Below are 25,539 nucleotides of genomic sequence, written 5' to 3'. Positions count from 1 at the left end.
ATGCTAATATCAAATCAGGGAGGTTACATCAATAAGTTTGCACAAATTATTGAGGACCTTGTATATTATTGTTTTAAACAATTCTCTAACATTGAAATGGGTCTGTTCTGAAGAATATTCTCCAGCTGAACTTTCACCATTAAGGGAGAGAAGAGCTTGCCAGGTGATAAGTCATTTCCTGCTTATTCTCAGTTATCTTAAAATCATTTAATTCCCAGTTAGAATTAGAATTTTATATACTTCTAGTATTCCATTCTCTTAATTTTTTCACATGTCAATGTAGATGCCAAATATTTATTCAGTTTTTCAGCAATCTATATGGGCTAAGAGTTATGCCATTAATATCGAGTGGACCGATATGGTTTTATCCCTTTCACTCTACTGTTAACATAAGCAAAGAATTATTTGCTTTCTTTGCATTCTTAGCCAGAGACTGTTCGTAAGTCTGCCTTAGCATATCTAACCCTTTCCCTTTAGCAAGTTTATTGCAGACCAATTTAAACTTAAAATCTGTGTTTCCAGACAGTTTATAATTATCTCATGCATTTTAGCAAAGTAGGAGAGTACTATTTAATTGTAGGTATTGAAGTAATAATGCCACACTGCATTATGTTTTTCTGCTTTGATTGTCTGGGCACACTTTTTTATTTTTCACAGAAGGCACTGTTAGGACTTTCTTCACAAAAGTGCCTTTGAGTTTTTAATGAATAACAGATTCACTTACTGAGTGTTGTTATTCGATTAAAAATGATACTGCAATAATTACACTCAAACCAGCCAAGCAATTAAAAATTTTACTATAAAATTGAGGATGCGGTCATTACTGACCATGCCCATGGATTTTGGGAACGCAAGTGGCTCGAGAGCTTGCGAATCGGTTCATCCAGTCATAATACTATTAACAGGGATATGCGTTTACACCCCCTGTTTGAGACGGTTGTCCTCAGATGGGATGATCAGTTCCGTTTGGCACGTTTCCGATGCGCATGTGGGGAGTGCTGACCATGTGCCTGGTGAATCACGTGTTTGAGTTCCATGGGCCTGCTACTTAAGGATGTGTCACTGCAGTAATAGTACACTATTGAAGAAGGAGACAGCAGTCTCCGAAAGCTTCGGTATTTTAGCAAATTTTAATGATTTTAATATTGTTTTTAATTGTTTTATCGTAATTTATTTTATTGTAATAGTTTAGTCTCCCGATATTGTATCATAGTATTTTATTTTATTTTATAGTAAAATTTTTAATTGCTTGGCTGGTGTTTGAGTGTAATTATTGCAGTATGGAATTTCCCAGCCCCATAGGCCTGTTTGAAGATTAAAAATGATATTTGCTACTTAGGTCGACTCATAGATAAACATAGGTGTCCAAATAATTAATGGTTAATGATTAATAATTGTTAATAATTAATAATGAATCACAGGATAGGTGGATTCGCCCAAGGATTTTCTCTCTGATTCCAACATTTTTCAGCTTATACAGTAACTTCTCATGCAGGACTGAGTCAAATTGTTTCTAAAGATTATTGCTGCTCTTCCAGTAACATCATCTGCAAATTTTGACATCACTCCTTGTATTCTTTCATTGATGTCATTTAGGAAAATCAAAAATAGCAGTAATCCCAGTACCAGTCCTCGGAGAACTCCACTTTTTACGTTTGTCCAATCTGAAGAATAACCATTAATCAAAATCCATTGCCTCCTGCTCTGGAGCCACCCTGCAGTCTATCTAAGAATTTTCTCTCTAATTCCAACATTTTCCAATTTATAGAGTAGCCTCTCATGCAGAACCGAGTCGAATTGTTTTTAAAGATCATTAGCTGAGCACTGTCACTGAGAGGCAGAAGTGTCCTTAGGCAGTCACTAAAGAAAAACATAACATTATGGCATTATTTTCTCCATTTATGCATTTTTCTTCTCTGTCACTAGTTTCATCAGTTCATCTGACATCCATTTAGGTCTAAACCTTGAACAGTCTCTCTTTGTTGGTACAAAAGAAAAATTAATAGCTTGTATAGTTACTTCTCTGAATTCTTCCCATTTTGCATTTTTAAAAACAATTAGACAATAACACTATTAATGATCACTACTACCTAGTGGTTCTTTTACTTGAAGATTCTTAATACATGAACAGCTTCTGCTGATAATCAGATCAAGAGTATTGCTTTCTCTTTTTGCATCTCTAACACATTGATATAGAAAAATGGTTGTCCAGTAAATCCTGATATCTTCTACTACTGAATGAACAACCAACCCACTTGTTCTAGAATATCCAGAAATTAGAACCTGTGGGTTGGTTGCTCACTCGCTTGCATAACACTTCTGGAGTTACTGGATTAGTGTTTTCTCAACCAGTATGTTAGAGAGGCAACTGTGCTGTGATTTCTGTGAAATGATGGCTAAGTTTGGCTGTTGTTACACAGAAAACTCGCTTGTGTGTGTGTGTGTGTGTGTGTGTGTGTGTGTGTGTGTGTGTGTGTGTGTGTGTGTGTGTGTGTGTGTGTGTGTGTGTGTGTGTGTGTGATGTGTACGTATAGGGTTCATTGCTTGCTTGTATCTTTGTTTTTTATTATTTTGATTATATGTCATTTCATTACAGATTGTTGACTGTGAGATTTATGATAAAATCAAAGATTACATTCAGCTTATTAGTAGGACTGAGTTATTGACTTGTGCCGCATGCCAGTCTTCTTTTACAACTATTCAAGAACATGCACAAATGGTAACTATTATCTATTAAAAGTTGTATATTTACTATGATTACAAGTTATTACTATATCTTCACTGATAATGATATATTTTTAGCTTTATTGTATTAAAAAATTGACATTTGTCCTCTACGGAGATGGACTTTGTTTATTATTGCCAGTAGGGTTTAAATTGCCTATTTAATGGAATGATCTTAATGCCCATAATAAAATGGATTTTGTGTTATTACAAGTTGTCTTGGTATTGTATTACTTATAACAAATGGAATTGCTAAAAGCTTAAATACCTGTCACTTATTTAAAATAAGACTATTGTGGCAACCTATTTTAGTAATTCTTGGGCCTCCCCTATTATATAGCAGGTGGTTGTTTTCATAATTTTGAGAAAGCCAGTCAGTTTGCTATTTTATTATTTTCATGTACTGTATCAAATAGCTTCATTATTTTTTCAGGCAATTGTCATTAGATACTACCTGTGATCTGATGGGCCAGCAAATCCTGAAATGGACTGTGCTGTCATAACATTGTTTTGTCCTTTAAATAAATGGCAGATTAGCCTTTGAGCCCTGATATTTGTTTAAAAGTAGAGCAATATCAAGGAAAGAAACTTGCAATAATATTAAGTTAGCATTAGTAGAGGCACATGATGCAAGAAAGCAAGCTTATGCCGCATCAGCCAAAAAAAAAAAAACTCTGATTTTACCCCTCCATTCATTCCAAATACCTGTCCAGCTCAGCCTTAAATTTATTTAGACTATCAACTTCCACAACAAAAGATGGAAGTCTGTTCCACCAATCAACTACCCGCTGGCTAAAGGCAAACTTCTGCACATCTATCCTACAACTGTCTTTCCTCAATTCGAATTTATGCCCTCTTAGGTGATTATTCTGAGAGGAAGAATCCAATCAGCATTGAGCATGCTCAAACCATTCAAGGCTTTATGCACCTCGCAGGTGCGTAGTCTCCTGTTCATCCAGTTGTGAGCTTTAAGACCACTATGTTTACTAGCAGTTTAAATATCTTAAGCTAATGTAGAAGAATTTAGAAGATAGTGACTACAAGAAAATTACTGTATTTTGTGGTTTCATGTGGATTTGAATACATGATTTGCATAACCCCATACTTGTAATTGACTAGTCAGCTACATTCATATCCATGCCCTGCTGGCTATAGACACATGGGAAAGGATAAGGAAGCCCTTTTTAAACTAATTTTGAAAAGAGCAAAATAGCATTAGCTGTTTTATAATTTTGATATTTTTAAGCTCTCGACCATGAAGCTTATCCAGTGATTTCAAAAGGTATAATGAAATGAATTAAACAAATGAAGTCACTTTTGTTATAACAGAATGTAACTCAATTACTAGCTTGATAACCATCAACCATCATGATTTCCACCCAAACTTTGTGTACACTGTACATACAATTATGCATATATACTAATCCACAAAATAATAATATATTTTGTAGTCTCTTGTAAACACCTCTGCTCCTGTGTCGCTTTCTTGGAGTATGTGGGAAATTTTATTTATGTTTTAGCCATTGATAAAGAAACAGAGCTTTCTTTGAAATGTGTGAATCTTCTGATGTTTGTCATTTAATGTTTTCAAATTCCAAATTAAAATTTATTTTCAGTTTGACATTAACTGTTTAATCTGTTTTAACATTAAATTATCATTAAATAATTGTTAACATTAAATTACCATTAAATAACTGTTAACTTTAAATTATCATTAAATAATAGTTATCATTAAATAATAGTTAACGTTAAATAATTTATCGTTATAATCTGTTTTAATGTTAACTATTTTCTGTTCTTATTGTCATGTTCCATCTAATGTATGTCTTGAAAAATTAGTTTGTTTCTGAAATTGGTTAAGCTTTAGAATAAAAAAAAAATAGTGATGATGATAATTAACTCAATGGGGTTAAAGGTGGATAAATTTTGAAGCATTCATGGCCAGTGGCTATTATGATTAAATAAGATATCAAATTGCATTTTAAGAAAAGAATAAAAATCTGCTAACTTAAATTATCATTTTAATACAACTTTATTTCAAAACATCATTACAGCATCTTCATTCCATTTGTGTTTTAATGGAATAAATATATTTTTTTTTGCAGTTTGTATAGTATTATGTGAGGGGGGAGAAGACAGAGAGTGGTAATCAATGGACACTGCTCATCGTGGACTAATGTTATTAGTGGAGTCCCTCAGGCTTCAGTTTTGGATCCATTGTTGTTTTCTGTATTTATAAATGATATTGATGGTATATCAAGCTTAATGTCCAAGTTTGCAGATGATACAAAGGTTGGCAGGGTTGTTAAGGACACTACTGACACTATGCTGCTGCAACGGGATCTGGAAAGGTTGAGCAGATGGGCTTGAGAGGTGACAAATGAAGTTTAACATTGACAAATGTAAAGTACTACATATGGGAAACAGTAACCCCACAGCAACATATCAACTCTGTGGTACTACACTGACAGTGGTAGAGAATGAAAAGGACCTGGGGTAATTGTGCAGGCAGATATGAAGTTCTCTGAGCAGTGCAGACAGGTTGCAAGAATAGCTCATGGTGTCTTGTCAATGATATACAGGAATTTTTCTAGCAGGGATAAGGGGGTGATTATCCTCTTGTATAAGGCAATGGTCAGGCCACACCTTGAGTACTGTATACAGGTCTGGAGGCCTCATTTCAAGAAGGATGTAGAGCTGCTGGAATGAGTACAGAGAAGGGCAACAAGTTTAGTGAATGGAACAAAGGGTTGATCTTATGAAGAAAGGTTTCAGTTTTGAAAATTACAGTGTCTGGAGACTAGGCACTGGCGAGGTTTTTTTTTTTTTTTTTTTTGGTAGTTGTTGGTGCATAGGCTTCTGTGGCCATAATGCACCTCCCAAGGTTTTTTGCAGTACTTTGATCCAAGCCCGAGACGGGAATCGAACCCGCGACCTTTGGGTTGCCAGGCAGGCACTTTACCCACCCGGCTAACCCGATCGGCACTGGCGAGGTGATCTGATAGAGGTGTATAAAGCTTTGAATGGTTTGAGCATGCTCAATGCCAATGGGATTCTTTCTCTTGCTCAGAATAATCACCTAAACCTTTAGTCAGCGGGTAGTTGGTTGGTGGAACAGACTTCCATCCCTTGTTGTGAAAGTTGATAGCCTAAATAAATTTAAGGCTCAGCCTGGACAGGTATTTTGAATGAATGGAGGGGTGAAATGGGAGTGGTTTGTTGTGTTTTTTTTTTTTTTTTTTGGCTGATGCTGCATAAGCTTGCTTTCTTGCATCATATGCCTCTACTAATGCTAATGCTATGGACCAGGAAAAAAAAATTAATGAGGAATATATATATATATATATGATTGCATTATAAACTGCTAACAACTTAGGATGCAAAACATTTAATGTGGTTGTGATGAAATATTAAATATTTTAAAAAAAATAGTTCCATGAAGATATTTTATTTTTACTGTACATATAGTAATTACCTAGTTAAAAAAAAAAAAAAAAACCATGCTTACTGTGTTATAAATATTTAAAGGTTAAGAATTTTTAGTATCACTTTATAAAATATGTTAATAGCATCAATTTTTTTTTAACAAAACTATTGCCACTATTAACATTTTATTTTTATAGTGGATGGAGGGGGAAATTAGCCAAAAAAAATTATTTCACTGCTAAATAACCACTGGTACCTATTCTATATCCATTTTATGAATGGGGATAATAATTCTTTGCATTATAGAATTGATTACAACCACTGATGAGATTAAAGACAGCCTTCTAGCAACTACTATACATCTTCATGCAAAGAAATTTTCCAAGCATTTATACAGTGTCATGTTTGCAAACTGCTACCATAATAGCTTTTCTATGGCCAAAACATTCAAATTTACATGATTATTGATGCTTTAGGACCATTTTTAAGAAAATTGATTACTCTCAATGTGCATAACACTTATTCTATTCTATTCACCCTCATTTTGAAAAAAAAAAAAAAAAGGTTCTGGAAGAAAGCTGCTTAATGGTTGTTTACATAGAAAAACACACACACACGTATTTGATAAGTGTATTGAGTAGGGTTGCTGACCTGTCAAGTGTAATTACAATGGAATAAATTAAGAATGCCTGCAAAGTAAAAGCAGATTACATGAAAATAAATAATAAAATTAAGATTAACATAAAAATAATTGAAAGTAATAAAATAATACTTAATGCTGTAGGTGCTAAGATTTTAACTATGTCTTCAAGGGACTGGTAGCCAAAACTGAAGGAACCACAGCAATAAAAAGGTCTCTGTTTCTGTTATGATGTATATGTATGAAATGTATACATCATAGCCAACCTGACAGAGGCCAAAAAAGGAAGGAATAACAACAATATCATTCAAAAATAAATAAATAAATAAAAGTAAAATGCAGAATTATGCTCAAATAAACCCGATAAATTCTGTCAAAGAAAAAATGAGTGAAAGTTTCAAAGAAGGCAAAATGCCAAGTTTGAAATTTAAACAAAGTAAACTTAAGATGAAAGAATAAGTCAGGTACTGACAACTTACTGTAGGATCAGACCAGAGTCGGTGAAATTAGCAGATGTAGGGCTGTATGGGTGACCAATTTTATATTAGATGTAATATAAAATCATAGTTTCAGTTGATGAATAAAAATAAATATGCAAGGTATGACAGATGCACAAAGCAGCAGTAAAGGATGCAAAGTTCATATAAGTATGTACTTAAATGCAAAATCCGATTTTGCATTTTTGCTATCCCTGTTTTCAACTTATAACTAAATTTGCCCACCCATACCTGATGACAGCTCTACCACCTTTTATTTTACTTTATTTTGTTTAATAATTTGGTATTAATCATTTTACTTTATATCTCCCTCACCCCTAATTGGCTCTGCAATTCAGCCCATAATTTTCTTAATTCATCATAACTTTTAGGATATTAACATTCTTTCGTTTTACAAACATACTATACTTATTTTTTCTACTATCCTTACCCTTCTAGTCCTTGGCACTTTGTGTATTTTTCATCTCCATCTATGCAAATTTTTATCAGACTTATCTATTCTTTTATATATATATATATATATATATATATATTTTTTTTTTACTTTAATTTATTCTGATTTTGTTATCTTTTAGTAGTTCCTTTAACCCCCTTTTTTGGTGATATTTCACGTCTTTTGGAACTGGTACCTCTCGAGGGGGTACCGCTAAATTAACATGTAATTGGCATTATTCTAAATTTTATATACGTCATGTTAATTGGATTTAAAGTTCAAAATTATATAGGGGTTTCTGGGCTATTATCTATGTCTTACTTTTATTCTTCTTTTCCGTTCATTTGTTTATTTGGTTATTTTTATGTTAATTTTTGCTCTACAGTTTCTGCCATACTACTGGCTTATGTTTTATTTTATTTAATTTAAAATATATTTCGGCTTCATATGGAGGAATTGCGAGTCGCTGCCTCTAATGAATGCTTAATTTATCTTATTATAATTTAACTTTTGTCAATATTTAATGGTAGTATATATATATATATATATAATATTAAGGATAATATAAAGAACCATTAGAATAAGTAAATCAATCCAATAATAATACCATCAGGGATCTAAGAAAACGCAAAAAAAAAAAAAAAAAAATGTGTGTGTGTGTATATATATATATATATATATATTATCGCTTTTTACCGACAATCTAGATGACTTCAACTGGGGCCAACCACCCAGAATGAAGGCAAAAAATGACAAGAAGTTCTCTGTTTCTGTGATAATCAATATATGCCAAGTAATTTAAATCTAACCAAATATAAACCAGAATAGGCCAGATGTAAATCGAATATAAATAAATCGAAAGAAGATAATAAAAGTTAAAAGAATATTGAAATATTAGAATCAAAGGTAAGAAATATAAGTAAAATATAAATCTCCATCTATGCAAATGGAAATTTGCATAGATGGAGGCGATTAATATCAAAAATTTGTTTTCTGAACCTATTGTTTTAATATAATTTTCAATATAATCGTTATATTTAGTGCCATGTATATATGTAAATAGGATACACTTTGCATTCTTGGTGTCTTACGGCATAGAAAACTTGTACCCACCGGCTTGCAAATTACAGTGTATCATTTTTTTTTTTTTTTTTTTTTTTAATATATATAGTTAAATTCATTTAAATTTACTTAAGTTCACGCTGAGATAACATGCGAATTCAGCTCAGGGTCCTACTATAGGAACGGGTTTGCGATCCCGGGCATACCCGAGCCACAACTTATATCTTGTAATGTCTTTAAACTGTCCTACACTCTTTACTTTTATTTCTCCGAAATTATTAGGGCAATCCGAGGACGTAGGAGAAACTATTTCTTATCTATACCACTATTTTTCGCCTTTATGGAGTTCAGGTTCTATTATTCCTACTCCTTTAGTTTTTTTTCTTACTATCTGCATGTTTCTCTATGCGTTAATTTAATTATTTATTTTTACCGTATCCATCACATAGGGGGCACCACATATTATTTTGACGACTATTACATTATGTCCTAGATACGGTCAATATGTAGTATGTATTATATATTTAATCTTATTGTAATCATTAAATTACGTTCTCTGTCGGGTCAACGATGATTAATATATGCTTACATTTATATTTTACTTATATTTCTTACCTTTGATTCTAATATTTCAATATTCTTTTAACTTTTATTATCTTCTTTCGATTTATTTATATTCGATTTACATCCAGCCTATTCTGGTTTATATTTGGTTAGATTTAAATTACTTAGCATATATTGATCATCACAGAAACAGAGAACTTCTTGTCGTTTTTTGCCTTCATTCTGGGCGGTTGGCCCCAGTTGAAGTCATCTAGATTGTCGGTAAAAAGCGATAATATATATATATATATATATATATTTTTTTTTTTTTTTTTTTGCATTTTCTTAGATCCCTGATGGTATTATTATTGGATTGATTTACTTATTCTAATGGTTCTTTATATTATCCTTAATATTATAGACATTATGGGTGTATTGCATGATTGCTTGCAACTGCTTTGACTCATAAATATTATTTACATATTAGTTACAGTTATTGTCGTTTTAACTTTCTTTTTTTTTTTATCAATAATTATATATATATATCTGATAATTAAAATAAATGTGATATATAAAATAAAATAAAATAAAAAACATCAGCCAGTAGTACGGCAAAAATGTAGATCGAAACGAAACGTAAAATAATATAAAATAAATAAACAGGGAAGGGAAAGTAAAGATAATAAGACAAAAGTAGTCGATAATCCCCTGTATAATTTAGTCATTAAACCCAATTAATAAAAACGATGTAAATTTAAAATAATGCCAATGATAAATAATTTAGCGGTACCCCCCTTGAAGGTACCAGTTCCAAAAGACGTGAAATATCACCAAAAAGGGGTTAAAGAAACTACAAAAAACTAAAATATCAAAATGATAGACTGACCATTATGCCCCATATCGACAGAGAACCACGAGGCCAATAATGGTCATGGAATCGTTGCATTTCAATCGTCATACAAATCATCTTCATATTTATATTTATTTATTTTTATTACTTTTGCCTAACTTTTACATTACATTTTATATACACACACACACACACACACACACACACACACACACACACACACACACACACACACACACACACACACACACACAGTATATATGTAAGAACATATATATGTTTCATACATATATATATGTAAGAAAATATATATGTATATAACCTTTCCTCCTTTACCATAGGTTTGTATAGAAATGCAGTAGTTTGGTACATAGTCAGGTGTAGTTCACTGATGAAATACCTGATCTATGTGTGCCAGCCTTTCTTAGTTTGCATCAAACTTTTTCTTTCCCTCAGTTATTTTATTATATTCTCACCTGCAGTTTGATGCTCACTATTTTTCTTTATTATTTGTATATTTTACTTTCCCTTTCAGCTTCTCTACTTTTAATTGGGTTTTTGATTCAGCCTTTAATTTCAGATTTTTTTTTTTTTTTTCCAGGTTCTTAAAATTCTTTTCCTTTTTATATCTCGTTCTTTTCTTTTTCATACTTTTCTTTGTCTAATAGCCTTGGCACCTTTTGTTCTATACTATTCCATCTTTGTGAAATTTTGTATTAATTCATTTTGATTTCAATCTTTATATATATATATAATCAAGTTCCAAAAAAATTATTCCAATCTAAAATATTCCTTCTTTGTTCCATATTGGCCTTCCTCCCCACCTTTCTAGAGTGTCACTGACCAAGGCATTAATCATTTATTAATCATCTTACCAATGTCATAAACACTATACATTACATTACTTGTTATAAATGGTTTTTAATCAACTATAGAGACTATATGTGAATATTTTTCATCTTACAAGAATGCTATAAGTAATGTAAAAGGAAAAATATCGTATTCGCAATGACATTACTTATTTTCTATAAATTTCATAACCTGGGGGTTATTTTTTACACCCAGATTTAGAAGATTATCATATGGTTGTGCATGCATATTTTTGACTGAAATTTTTATTTATTTATTTTTTTTCTAGTCTAATACAGACAGAAGAACAAAGCTGTAATGATGTATTTTCAACTGTAGGTAAGGAAAGACATAACTTATACGTGCAAATTAAATTAAACTTTTTGATGTAAGGGTAAAAAAAGGCATTTCAAAAATGCAGGAATATAATACTGGATATGAATGTGCTAACCTGCATTCCTTGCTAAGATGAAATTTAATGCTAAATTTAGAAAGTTTATAAGATTAGCATACTTCGAGGGATTGCCTTCATTCCTGCCACCATTTGTGAAAGTTGAACTAATACATGTTATCAATACAAGTAAGATGCACAGTTTTTGAAATTTGTGAACACTTTTCCAATAACAGTAACTATGGCTACCACTTGGAAGTCTATAATACAGATAGAGCTGATATTCTGGTCCCACTTGTGAGTCAGGTGCATTGCACTTGGGCACAGAGTCCAGCATTTTGCTACAGATAAATTTTCCACTTGCACTTTAACTCTGGATATATGTTCCATGTGCTGGTTAGAAAATACTATAAATGTTTAGTATACAGGAAGTGACTACCCAGTTGTGAACCAGTGAAAGTGGATTAAGGTATAATATCCACACCATGGAGAGAGAGAGAGAGCGGCAAGCTTGTGTGACCCTTAGCAATACTAGGGGGTAGATAATTCTAATCATCTTATGCTTTGGCTTCCAGAGAAAGCTCTAGTATCTTCTCATTTCTTTTATCACATGTAAATGAGTAATGATAATAGAACTGAGGTGAGATCCAGCTATCCTTACATTTTCAGAGTATGTCTTGAAAATAATTTTCGCAGGATGGTCACTAGAAAGTCCACCAAACTAAGCCTATTTGTAGAACTTTAGGAGGCACCTTGATATCTTCGCTCCATCAGCTATGGCCGTAGGCAGTATGTATGTGGGGGGGAGAAAATACTTCTAAAACTACATTATATTAATGGTTTGGGTATCTTGCCATGTTTACAGCATGTCTAAAAATTATATTAGAATTAGTAGTGGTAAATGATTAAAGGAAGCAAGCATATACAGAATCAGTAAAAAAAAAAAACAGACCTCTTCCCACATGTCCCTCTCCTCTAATGATTTATCTAATCCTTCGTTAAAGTGCATAGCACACGCTTCTTGATTAAACCGGGGTTCAAGCCCATGACCACCAAATGGGAGAGACATGTATGATATGTCATCATACAACATGCCCCAAACTCTTTTCTCATTTATATCTATGCATCCTTGAATATTCACACTGAGAGAATAAATATCTCCCATAACATTTTAAATTATTTTCACAAATATGCATTTTTCTAGTTCTAATTCCAGTGATGTCCCTAAAATTTTCAATCGTTTAAGTTACACTTAGTTTTTTTTTTTTTTTTTTTTTTTTTTAACAGAAACCCAGTTATTGGTTTCTTCAACCACTACTTACCTCTCATTTGTTCTAATTGTGCACTCTGTGATTCCTTCCACTTTAAAGATGGTGCTTGTGCACATGTCTGTTCTGATGTTCCTTATCCAAGACTTCCTAATCTGGAATCTCCTCCTTTTGATTCCCTTTGGTTGAAATCTGTTTACCTCATCTGTTAAATTCAATTCTTGTCTTTATCATTATTCAACTCTACAAATCAGAACTTTTTGTCCTCTTTTTTTAGAAACTACTTTCTCCAATCTAACTTTCCTAAAGCAAAGTTCTTTTCCTTGTTGATTTTAATGTTCACAACTCTAACTGGCTTTAATATTAATACAAATCTGCCCTACCATGAAATACTGATATCACATCTGGGATGATTCCTCCAAAATATCTCTTAGACCAGTGGTTCTCAACCTTTTTTTTGCTCGTGGCCCACTTCTGAGTTTCGTTCACCTCTGTGTTCACACCTCTCATATTGTTCAATTATAATAACTGTAATATTTATAATAAATATGTACTTTATCAACTGCACTTTTGTTTATAATATAAGGAATAGTAATAATAAAAAGGGGTTTATTAACTACAATCTTTATTTATAATAGAATTTTTACTCATATAATATTGTTTGTTCACAATATACCATTATGCTCCTAAAAAAAATATATTACAATAACATTATTGTCCCTTAGTTCAGTGAGATCCTTGCAGATCTCACTAATTTTTTTTTTATATTAGTAATAATTTTATTTTAGAAGTGAACTTTTCGTGGCCCACTTAACAATTTTCATGGCCCCCAATTTTATGATTTTTACCTGTGGTCCCCCTCAGAAATATGGCATGGTCCCCATTAAGAACCACTGTCTTAGACCATCATAAAGCAATTGTATAGATTAATTAGGGATCCTTCACTTAAAAGCTTTCTCCACTCAGTTTCAAACACATGTTCAATTGTTGCTGCATGCCTTTTCTTAAGTCATCTGTGGAAGTCTTGGTTTTGTCACTTGTTTAGAAAGATCCAAGTTTGAGTTCCATCATGCACTGCAAGAATTTCTAAGGGTAAATAGGACTGTAATTTGTCGATCTCAGGCAGAGGAGTTGACTTCTTGTGAATTATTCTGGATTTTTCAGCAAGCCTAACATGCAAATTGGCAAATGAATATAATCACTTTTGCAAACATTGCCCACAATGGTGCAATATGGCTTAAGTCACAGATGCATTTAAAACCCAACAACAATGATGCCTTCCATTGATACTGTTCTTCTGACTTAGTTTGTGATTCCTTCTCTTTCTTCAAACCAGTCTGGCCATATACATCCATTAAAATCTTCTAACTTACTAACTTTTTCTCTTTACCTTTTATTCCTTTCTGTTTCTCTTCTTTGGAACAATCATCCTTATGTATTTTCCAAATTCACAGAAATCCATGTCCAGCAAACTATCTTCTGTCTTATCCACTCATACATAGTGCTAGAGTACTATAGATTCTTCCAATATATTTTGTCTTCCTGGTTGTGTCTGTGATTACCATAAAACATAAATAAAAAACAAAGCTTAACCAAAATTTACAGTAAACAGAATAATATATTTAATACACCAATTAAAGAGCAGCTGTGGACTGCCTGGGACTGCGATCTAGAAGAAACTCTAGATAGAAGTCACAAACCTTAGTCAGAAAACTCCTGTTTCCTTGATGCGACTAAATTTAGTAACTTGAATATATATTTATCTTCATTCCCTTTATCAGTTTAAATGTGGTGAAAATTGAAGTAATACTTACTAATAAGGTGCACTAACAGTTAAAAAAAAATTAATTCAATTAATCTGCATTTACACTCATTAGAAAATGTTTCTCTGTAAAAGTTTCTTTTTTAAGACTGCAGTCCAGGACATTCCATTCATAGGTCTTCATTGCAGTATGATAATATTCTATTCAGTGTAATTTAAATTAATTAGGTTAAAAAAAGTTTTTTGATGTTAATGAACTTAGTTATTTATTGCTTTATGTGCTTTTCACATAGCAGTTTTTGGCTTAATATGTACCACTTCTCACTATGGGATGCTTTAACTTTTCTTTAACATAGTAACAAAGCACATGGCAGATGATCACATGGTAGATATGTTTTTTTGCTCAAGGTATTTTACTAATTTTGAAAGTTTTTTTTTTTTTTTTTTATTTAAAAAATAGTTAAGATCATATTTGTTAGTGTATCACATAGGAGAGCATGAGAGAGAGATGCCAAGCTGTGTTAGATGTTTATTGTAAATTATACCTTTTTATTTCATTGAAACTATAATTTCTGTATTGTAATACTAAAATTAACAGTAATTACTGATAATACCAAAAGTAACAATAATACATAACCAGCAGCATGTTTAATGGGAAAAGAAGAACGATAAAATCTGAAACTGCTTTATTGATTTAGTCTTTATCCTTTGATTTTTGAAAACAAAAGATGTCTGAAACAAAAAAAAAAAAAAAAAACAGTGAAAGATAGATAGTATGAAATGACAACTTAAGAGTTGTGTATTGGATCTCCCCACATCTTTTCTCTTAATTTACATTTAGATAAAAATATAAGCTAAATAAGAAATTAGCTCTTAACTTGCATATTTTTAATTTACATACTGCCTTTCAGGAAATTGTATAAATTGAAAAATGACTGTGCTTGCATTAACTTAATTACCACTACTGATTGAAGATATCGAAAAAAACCTGTAACACATAGCAGTATTATAAAGTTATAAATTTTTAATTAAATGTTATCTTATCAAGGAATGCAGAATAGTACTATCATTATCTAAAATTGAAATTTAATTGACAGCATTGGCTTAATGGAGCTGTCATATTTTTAGATGCTGCCTGTTTCTGGAGTTTTTTCACTCTCCCACTGAAGAAAGAGAGAATTTCTAGGAGACATCTGGTTGTTTAAATGCAAATTATTTTTCATGAATTTAATAATTATGGCAGTACTGCTTTTTTATCTCAATTATTGCAGAAATTTAACCATGTGAAAAAATGCATATAAAGAACAGTTATCAGTGCAAGGCATATAAACCTTGTACTATATTTAAAAATATATTTTTTGTCTCTTGAAACTTAATTAGCATTTTAAGGCTTTTTATAGTTAAGTTACTGCTGCCAGTTAAACTTTAATTCCCATATAGAAGTTGTGTCTTTCCTTAACTACAGTGAATATTTTGCCTTTGTTATTATTTTTATGGAACTTATGAGATGTTGTTTTCAATTACTTGTATTAAATGAAATAAATGATAGCCTAAAGTAAAAGTAGGATTCTGATGTCTTGTATAAACATGATGTTGGGTTGTACAACCATCACACTCTGAACCATATATAGTTGCTAATAAAATAAGCATGTTGATTTTCCAACATAAAATAATTTCAATAACAAATGCTTTACCAAGGTTATAAATTAATTTGAATAGAAATATTCATTATTTTCAAAAAATATGCAAATGGGTACATGCAGAGCCAAGAACATATCCGTGCTCAGTGGTCTTTGCTTATTGGAGGAATTTTTAATTATTCACTGAATCATTAGACTGTCATTGAAAGGTGCTGCTGTGAGGTTTGAGCATGATTAGCAAATCCATTATCCTTTTATATGCACTGACATGTTAATCCTCAAACATTGTGCTAACTTGAGTTTTTTTTTATATATATATATACACACAGGATGATTCTTGATGTTTGTCTTAAATTCAGGAACTTATTTCTCAGGTCATTTCCTGTGTAAATTATTGTATAAACATTGGTTTATATGAAATTTTCAGGATTTCACCATATTCATTTCAATAATTATGGCGTATCATTACCTGAATATTAAAAATAAAAGTAAGAAAATTAATACTTAATTTTTATTGTTGAATTTTCAGTAATTGTTAATAATATACAATAAATTTTGAAAATGGCCACCCTTAGCCTTGGATTATCTGTGAATTAATCATTAGCATTAGCAGTATCATTTGATGCAAGAATGCAAGCTTATATAGCATCAGCCCAAAAAACCCCACTTCCCATTCAACTTTCTATTCACTCCAAAAGTTTGTCCAGTTCTCCTTCGAATTTATTTAAGCTATCAACTTCCACAACGACAGATGGAAGTTTGTTGCAGCAATCAACCACTCACTGGCTAAAGGCAAATTTTCATTTCTGCACATCTATTCTGCAACTATCTTTCCACAATTTGAATTTATTCCTCCTCAAGTGCATAATCTGAGCAAGAGGAAGAATCCTATCAGCATTGAGCTTGCTCAAACCATTTAAAGCTTTATACACGTCAATCAGATCACCTCACAGAAGCCTAGTCTCCAGACGCGGCAATTTGCAGAACTTAAGCCTTTCTTGGTAAGAGCACCCTTTTGTTCCTCTCACCAATATTGTTGCCCTTCTCTGTACACTTTCTAGCAGCTCTACATCCTTCTAAAACGAGGCCTTCAGACCTGTATGCAGTACTCAAGGTGTGGCCCAACCATTGCCTTATACAAAGAGATAATCACTTTATACCTGCTAGTAAAGTTCCCTTATATCATTGACAAGACACCATGAGCTTTTCTGGCAGCCTAATTAAGCTGCTCTGAAAACTTCATATGATGGCACAATTATCCCCAGATATTTTTCATTCTCCACTACCCTGAGTGTAGTACTGCAGAGTTGGTACATTATTCTGGGGAACGGCCTCCATAGCCGAGTGGTCAGGAGTGCAATAGCACATGCTCTTTGAGTAGACTGGAGTTCAAGCCTCTGACCACTAAATACAGTCTATTTGCCAACCTGCACTGGACCAGCGTGGCAGATTATGGTCTGTTTCTTTCAACAAATTGTTGAGGAGGCTTCCATCCTGCAGTAGACTGATAATGGCTACTACTTACTTACTATGGAGTTACTGCTACCCATATGTGGTACTTTGCATTTGTCAATGTTAAACTTCAGTTGCCACCTCTCAGCCCATCTGCCCAACTTTTCTAGATCCTGTTGCAGCTGCATACCATTGTTACTGTCATTAACAACCCTGCCAACCTTTGTATCATCTGTAAACTTGGACATTAAGCCTGTTATACCTTCATCAATATCATTGATAAATATCAAAAACATCAATAGTCCCAACACTGAACCCCAGGAAACTCCACTAATAACATTTTCCAAAATGAGCAGTGTCCATTGATTTCCACTCTCTGTCATCTCCTGCTCGACCATCCTTTTATCAATAGTAGCAACTTTCCATTAATGCCATACTGCTCCAATTTGTACATCAGCCTTCTGTGTGCAACAGAGTCAAAAGCTTTCCTAAAATCCAAGTATATGATATCAAAATTATTTTTTGCATCCTGTTCGGGGCGCCTCCGTAGCCAGGTGGGAAGGAGCAGCAGTGCATAGCACACGCTTCTTGATTAGACCGGGGTTCGAGCCCGTCACCACCAAATACGGAGAATGCGGAAAGGTCAGGGAATGACCACCGCATATCCCGGAGCAATATGGCCTTAGTTGCTAATGCTCCTAAAAACCAAATAACAAACAAAGCATCCTGTTCCTTTGTAACCACGTTGTAGTATCCAATAAAATTGGTCAGGCAAGATTTCCCCTTAGCAGACCGATGCTGTGTCTGATTTATAGCTGCAGTCTTGTCTAGATGATCCTACTGATGACCCCATTACTTTAAGTGGAACAGAAGTTAAACTAACAGGTCTGTAATTACTTGTGTTACCCTTTGATCCTTTGTGAATTGGGGATACCTTTGCACTTCTTCACTCCGTGGTAACCTCCCCTGAATCCGAGGATGCTCCTATAATTATGGCTAAGAGTTTGCTTACTTCTCTTGCTGCCTCCCTTAATATAACTGTATAGATCCTATCCACCCCAGGTGCCTTTCTTATGTTTTCTTTCAATTTCTCCTGTAGTTTATGATAGAAGTATCCTTTATACAGTATGCTTATGGCATCCCAAAGCAGCGACAAATGTAGTGCATTGAGTTTAATGGTTAAACCATTAATTTTAGGATTTTACAATTTCTGCTTAATTTTGTTTCTTGTACTTTCTAGTTAATGAATTGTCCATCAGGTATACTGGTCTTCATTGCATAAAATATGCAGAACGTACTACATGATATATTACATATCACATCTAATTAAATATATAACATTATGATATGTTTAACGTAGAGTAAGTTTTACATTGTTTTAGATATATCATAATATTATATTGTGTTTTTGTTGGGGGGGGAGGGGGTTTAAAGCCAAGTTTGAGCTCGGTTGGCCTGTTAATAGCATATAGAGCTGTACTAATTGGGGGAAAAACTTTTGAATAAAAACTCCATATTCACAGCAACATTTCTAAAATTGGAGTTCTGCAATAACACTTCAGTTATAATTTTATTAAAAAAGAATTTTGCTTTATAATTAGCACTTAAGGGGCTTTGACTCCTGCTTACATTGCTCACCAACCTCCACTCACACTTTTCTATGTAAAATATAGAGGTATGAAGGAGTAAGTCAAATCTTTTCTGCGTAAAAGACACCTGTCAAAATACAGTGATCGATATCTAATCAGGAAATGACCTATATAATTATTTACCTGTGCATATGTAGTGATGTAATTGCCCCTCCCTCTTGTACCATGTGACCTGCATCCCTCTTCTCCCATTGGCTACTCCACCATGTGGCATTTTCAAGGTCAAATAAATAACACTATGTAATTATTTACCTGCATTTACATAGGCCACTTAGGAAAAGGCCTTTTGTTTCGGGTTCCATAATGCATGAGGAATATTGTTGCATCCAGAAGAGCAGGACTAAAATATTTACAAACTATTCAACTATTTACAAATATGCAAATTTACAAACTATATTAGGATGATGGGTCCCTTCTTATACAAAAAAAAAAAAAAAAAAAAAAATCGAAGTTAGCTCCGTGGAGCCAAAGATGGATCCGTGAATAACGTCATGTGAAATGAAAAAATACAATTTAAGCTTAATAGTAGTAGTGGCATGTGATGCAAGAAAGCAGTGTATGAGCTTATGCAGCAGCAGCCAAAAAAAAAAAAAAAAAATCACAACTATTCCCTCTAAAAATCAGTTTTTTTTTATTTGGTATTTTCATTTACAATCAACAATAAAGGTTTGTGGTAACTAAAGTAGGATACATAATTGAAACAATTCAAACTATTAACATTGCTATTGAAGACCAAGTTGATACCTGATTGACCACTCGTAGTAGATGTTGTAGGATCTGATGAGAGTTTAAGATTGAATGTTGATTCCATGAAGTCGAGGAATGTACTTGCTTTTCAACGTTAGATTTGTGATTTTGTCGAAATCTTTGAACACATTTAGTTGACGAATTTTCGGCATTGTCACAACTTAACTAAATGAAAAAACTGCACTGCTCAACAAATGCAAAGTAACTGAGCAAAGGATTTCAGAACAAATGACATCATCCCACTGACACTCTAACTCTGCTTCATACTGCTTGAAACCGGTTCAAACAGGTTACGGGTGAATAGGCCAACAACACAACTGCACTACTTGACAAATGCAAAGTAACTGAACGAAGTAGTTACTTTAAATACTTGTTCAACTCTCAAACTAAAAACCCGATTTGAAATCTAGTTATATATCCTTGTAGAGCTCTCAAAGGGCAGCAATTTTGTTGCTCAATTGTATGCAACTTGTTGCGTACAATTGAGTTTTCTTGGGTGCATGCATTGTACTTGTTGCGTCACTGCTGTTGAGAGTGAAAGTAACCAAGGCACAATGGCAAATGACCAAAATGTGCACTTTTTAGTTTTTTTTCAAAAAAAAATGATATTAAATATCAAAATTTCTCATTTTCTCATATTTGTCGTATATAGCATCATATACCTGACAAAATAAGTATAAATTGTTTATACTTTTGTCTATTAGTTTCGGAGATATAACAGCGGTTAGGCATTTCACTTTTTGTGACACCCTGATTGCCCTAGGGTACCTCCAGCAGAGAAGGCATAATTCAAATAGCAGAAGACTACTATAGAGAATTATACAAGGAGCAGGGGAATGATGCCAACAGTGGGGAAGATGGATTGCAAAGTAGCAACACATATGACATACCCGATATTCTTCCTGACGAGGTAGAACATGCATTGAAGAAAATGAAGAATCAGAAAGCCCCGGGGGAAGATGAAGTTACTGTAGAGTTAAAATTGGGAGGAAGAGACATAACACAAAAACTGGCAAGGCTCTTCACAAAGTGCATTAGAAAAGGTGTGACGCCAAAGCAGTGGAATAATGCAATCATAGTTTTGCTGCATAAGAAAGGAGATAAATCAGAAATTGGAAATTATAGACCAATTAGCTTGTTATCCCACATCTACAAGTTGTTCAAAAGGGTCATTACTAACAGATTAGAAAGAATACTTGATGAGAATCAACCGAAAGAGCAAGCTGGCTTTAGGACAGGATTCTCAACTATGGATCACCTTCACGTAATATCACAGCTAATGGAGAAAGCAAATGAATATAAAACACCATTATGCCTGGCATTTGTGGATTATGAAAAGGCATTTAACTCCATACAGCATAAGGCAATGTTTCAGGCACTGGAAAGACAAGGCATAGATACCCTATATATTATGATTTTGAAGGAAATATATAAGAGTGCTACCTCCTTTATTAGACTAGACAAAGACAGTAGGAAATTTAAAATTGAGAAAGGAGTTCGACAAGGAGACACAATATCTCCAAAGCTGTTTACTGCTGCCCTTGAGGAAGCTTTCAGAAGATTAGACTGGTTGCAGAAAGGAGTCAATGTGAATGGAGAGTACCTAAACCATTTACGATTCGCAGATGACATTGTGGTCATAAGCCACGATCCCAAAGAATTAGAGGAAAATCTTAATCAGTTATGCACAGCTAGTAAGGATTTTGGTCTAAAGATGAATATGGCTAAAACAAAAGTAATGATGAACAAGTATGCCACAGAAAGGGAAATAATGATTGAAGGAGCAATAATTGAAAAGGTGGAGTCATATACTTATCTGGGACAAGTTATTAGCTGTAATAATGATAAATGGCTGGAAGTGAAGAGAAGAATAAATTTTGGATGGATAGCATTCAGGAAATATAGTCACATACTGAAGAGCAATATCCCAGTTTGTCTGAAATGTAAAATAATGAACCAATGTATACTCCCCACCATGACTTATGGAAGTGAAACCTGGGCACTCACCAAAAGAATGGAAGAGAAGCTGAGAACTACACAGCGAAGAATGGAACGAATTATATTGGGAATCAGACTTTTAGATAAGAAGAGAAACACATGGATTAGGCAGCAAACTCAAGTAAAGGACATTCTTATCAAAACTAAAGAACTAAAATGGTCTTGGGCAGGACACATAGCTTGAAGACATGATGACAGATGGCCTAAGAAAATAACAGAATGGTATCCAGGAGGAACTAGAAGAAAACTTGGAAGACAAAGGCGGAGATAGATAGTTGTTGTTGTTGTTATTTGGTTTTTAGGAGCATTAGCAACTAAGGCCATATTGCTCCAGGATATGCGGTGGTCATTTCCTGACCTTTCCGCATCCTCCGTATTTGGTGGTGACCGGCTCGAACCCCGGTCTAATCAAGAAGCGTGTGCTACTCACTGCTGCTCCTTCCCACCTGGCTATGGAGGCGCCGAGATAGATAGATGAAATCCATGAGTTTGTAGGTAGTAAATGGATGGCCAGTGCTCAAAACAGAAGGAACTGGAAAGTTGCTGGAGAGGCCTTCATCTTGCAGTGGATTGAAAATGGCTGATGATGATGACCCCCAGTATAGATGTTATTCATGTCAAAACGTTACAATGGAACATCAAATAATGCCTGGCATGGTCATGTATTAGACTGTGAAGCACGTGCATGAGGTTGGTGAACATTATGGAGGCATTTGCCTTGCAATGCAATGAACATTGGCATGTGTCCCACGTACTCGCTCTACATTGTCAACAGCAAGTGTCTAATTCTGCCCAGTAGCTGATATTTAATCAGGAAATGACCGAGGTAATTATATTAATGTCAGCTGATAAAGGGACCCATTGTCCCGATATAGAAGCTCAATACATTCCCGATATGGAACGAGTACAGAGAAGGGAAACAAGATTAGTGAACAGAACAAAGGGTTGTTCTTACGAAGAAAGGCTTAATTTTGCAAATTACAGTGTGTGGAGACTAGGCAACTGCGAGGTGATCTGATTGAGGTGTATAAAGTCTTGAATAGTTTGAGCATGCTCAGTGCTAATGGGATTCTTCCTCTTGCGAGGGGATGGGTGAAATAAGGGTTTTTTTTTTTTTGGCTGATGCTATATAAACTTTCTTTCTTGCATCATGTGCTAATGCTAATGCTAACAGTATAGTAGAGGTATGATTGTAAATAGTTTAATGTTTTGTAAATATTTAAATAATTTTGTTAATATTTGTATAATAATAACATTATACTAACATAAAGTACTGATTGAAATCTAATCAGGAAATGACCTATGTAATTATTTACCTGTGCATTTGTAGTGACATAATTGCCCTGCCCTCTTATCCCATTGGCTCGAATAAATATCACAAGAAGGAAAACTTTTTTAATGTATAGAGAGATATTTTATCTTTACAATGCTTATAGTTGTAATAATTAGTCCGGCTATAGAAAAAAAATTAAATGAAGAAATTTCTGTTCACAGTTGTTATTATTTTATAAAAATGGAATTCTCTGATAAATAAAAGTGCCTGCTTTAGGCAGAGATGAAACTATAAATCCTGTCCTCCTTTTCCAGATTGCTATCACATGATCTTTAACTACCATACCAAATCAGCCTGATTGCCAGTTTAGTATGGTTGTTAAAGAGTCTATGTTAGCATTAGGATTAGCATTAGTAGAGGCATATGATGCAAGAAAGCAAGCTTATTCAGCATCAGCCAAAAAAAAAAGTGCTTCCATTTCGCCCCTCCGTTCATTCCAAATACCTGTCCAGCTCAGCCTTAAATTTATTTAGGCCATCAACTTCCACAACAAAGGATGGAAGTGTGTTCCACCAACCAACTATTTGCTGGCTAAAGGCAAACTTCCACACATCTATCCTACATCTGTCTTTCCTCAATTTGAATTTATGCCCTCTCAGGTGATTACTCTGAAGCATCCCATCAGCATTGAGCATGCTCAAACCATTCAAGGCTTTATACACCTCAATCAGATCACCTCGCAGGTGCCTAGTCTCCAGACACTGTAATTTACAAAATTTAAGCCTTTCTTCGTAAGAGCAACCCGTTGTTCCATTCACTAATCTTGTTGCCCTTCTCTGAACTCATTCCAACAGCTCTACATCCTTCTTAAAATGAGGCCTCCAGACCTGTATACAGCAGTCAAGGTGTCACCTGACCATTGCCTTATACAAGGGGATAATCACCTCCTTATCCCTGCTGAAAAATTCCTGTACATCATTGACAAGACACTATGAGCTACTCTTGTAGACCGTCTGCAATGCTCAGAAAACTTCATATCTGTCTACACAATTACCCCCAGGTCCTTTTCGTTCTCTACCACTGTCAGTGTAGTACCACAGAGTTGAAACATCACTCTGGGGTTACTGCTTCCCATAAGTAGTACTTTACATTTGTCAATGTTAAACTTCATTTGCCACCTCTCAGCCCATCTGCTCAACTTTTCTAGATCCTTTTGCAGCAGCGTACTGTCATTAGTGCCCTTAACTATCCTGCCAACCTTCATATCATCTGCAAAATTGGACATTAAGCTTGATATACCATCATCAGTATCATTTATAAATGCAATAAACAACAATGGACCCAACACTGAACCCTGAGGGACTCCACTAATAACATTAGTCCACGATGAGCAGTATCCATTGATTACCACTCTCTGTCTTCTCTCACTCAACCATCCCCTTTATCCATAGCAGCAATTTGCCTCCAATGCCACACTGCTCATATTTGTTCAGCAGCCTTCCATGTGCAACAGTATCAAAAGCCTTTCTAAGATCCAAATATATGATATCAAAGTTATTCGCTGCATCCAGTTCCTTTGTGACCACATCATAGTATCTAAGGCGCCTCCGTAACCAGGTGGGAAGGAGCTGCAGTGCTTAGCACATGCTTCTTGATTAGACCTTGGTTCAAGCTCATCACCACCAAATACGGAGGATGCGGAAAGGTCAAGGAATGACCACCGCATATTCTTGGAGCAATATGGTCTTAGTTGCTAATGCTCCTAAAAACCAAATAACAACAATAACAATAGTATCCAATCAAATTGGTCAGGCAAGACTTTCCCTTAACAAAACCATGTGGGGTAACATTTGCACATCTCCAGTCCATGGGTACATCCCCAGAGTCCAAAGAAGCTCTCATAATTATGGCTTAGGGTTTGCTTACTTCCTTTGCTGACTCCTTTAATATAACTGGATTGAACGCATCCTCCCCGGATGTCTTTTTTATTTTTCTCTTCAACAATTTCTCCACATTGCTCTCAGTTATTACAAAACCATCTAGCTCACTGCCAGAGTTTAACTCACCTCTGGCATTCCCCTCCCTGAATAACTCCTCACGGGTGAATGTAGATGCAAAATACTCATTTAGTTTGTTAGCCACCTGAACAGTTGAACCATCAATATCCAGTGGACCAATCTGATTCATCCCTTTCCTTCTAGAGGATACATAGGCAAAGAACTCTTTGTTGTTTTTCTTTGCATCCTTTGCCAAAGATTTCCCATAATCTGCCTTCGCCTGCCTAATCTCCTTTGTGACTTGGTTACAGACCAGCTTATATCTATTGTAGGCTTCC

At 34.1% G+C, this 25,539-nt stretch overlaps 1 protein-coding gene across 1 annotated transcript in view; it reads left to right on the top strand.

Moving 5' to 3' along the window:
- Positions 1–25,539, top strand: part of nwk (FCH and double SH3 domains nervous wreck) — a 505,896-nt gene that overhangs the window by 290,944 nt on the left and 189,413 nt on the right. Inside the window, exon 9 of the mRNA XM_090389564.1 lies at positions 2,597–2,719. Coding sequence (XP_090245690.1) covers positions 2,597–2,719 — 123 coding nt within the window. The remainder of the gene's footprint in view (positions 1–2,596; positions 2,720–25,539) is intronic.

This window comes from Mastigoproctus giganteus, chromosome 2, assembly GCF_048544385.1.
Source record: "Mastigoproctus giganteus isolate SK-2022 chromosome 2, ASM4854438v1, whole genome shotgun sequence".
Taxonomy (NCBI): Eukaryota; Metazoa; Arthropoda; class Arachnida; order Uropygi; family Thelyphonidae; genus Mastigoproctus; species Mastigoproctus giganteus.
This window is presented reverse-complemented; position numbering and strand designations above follow the sequence as displayed.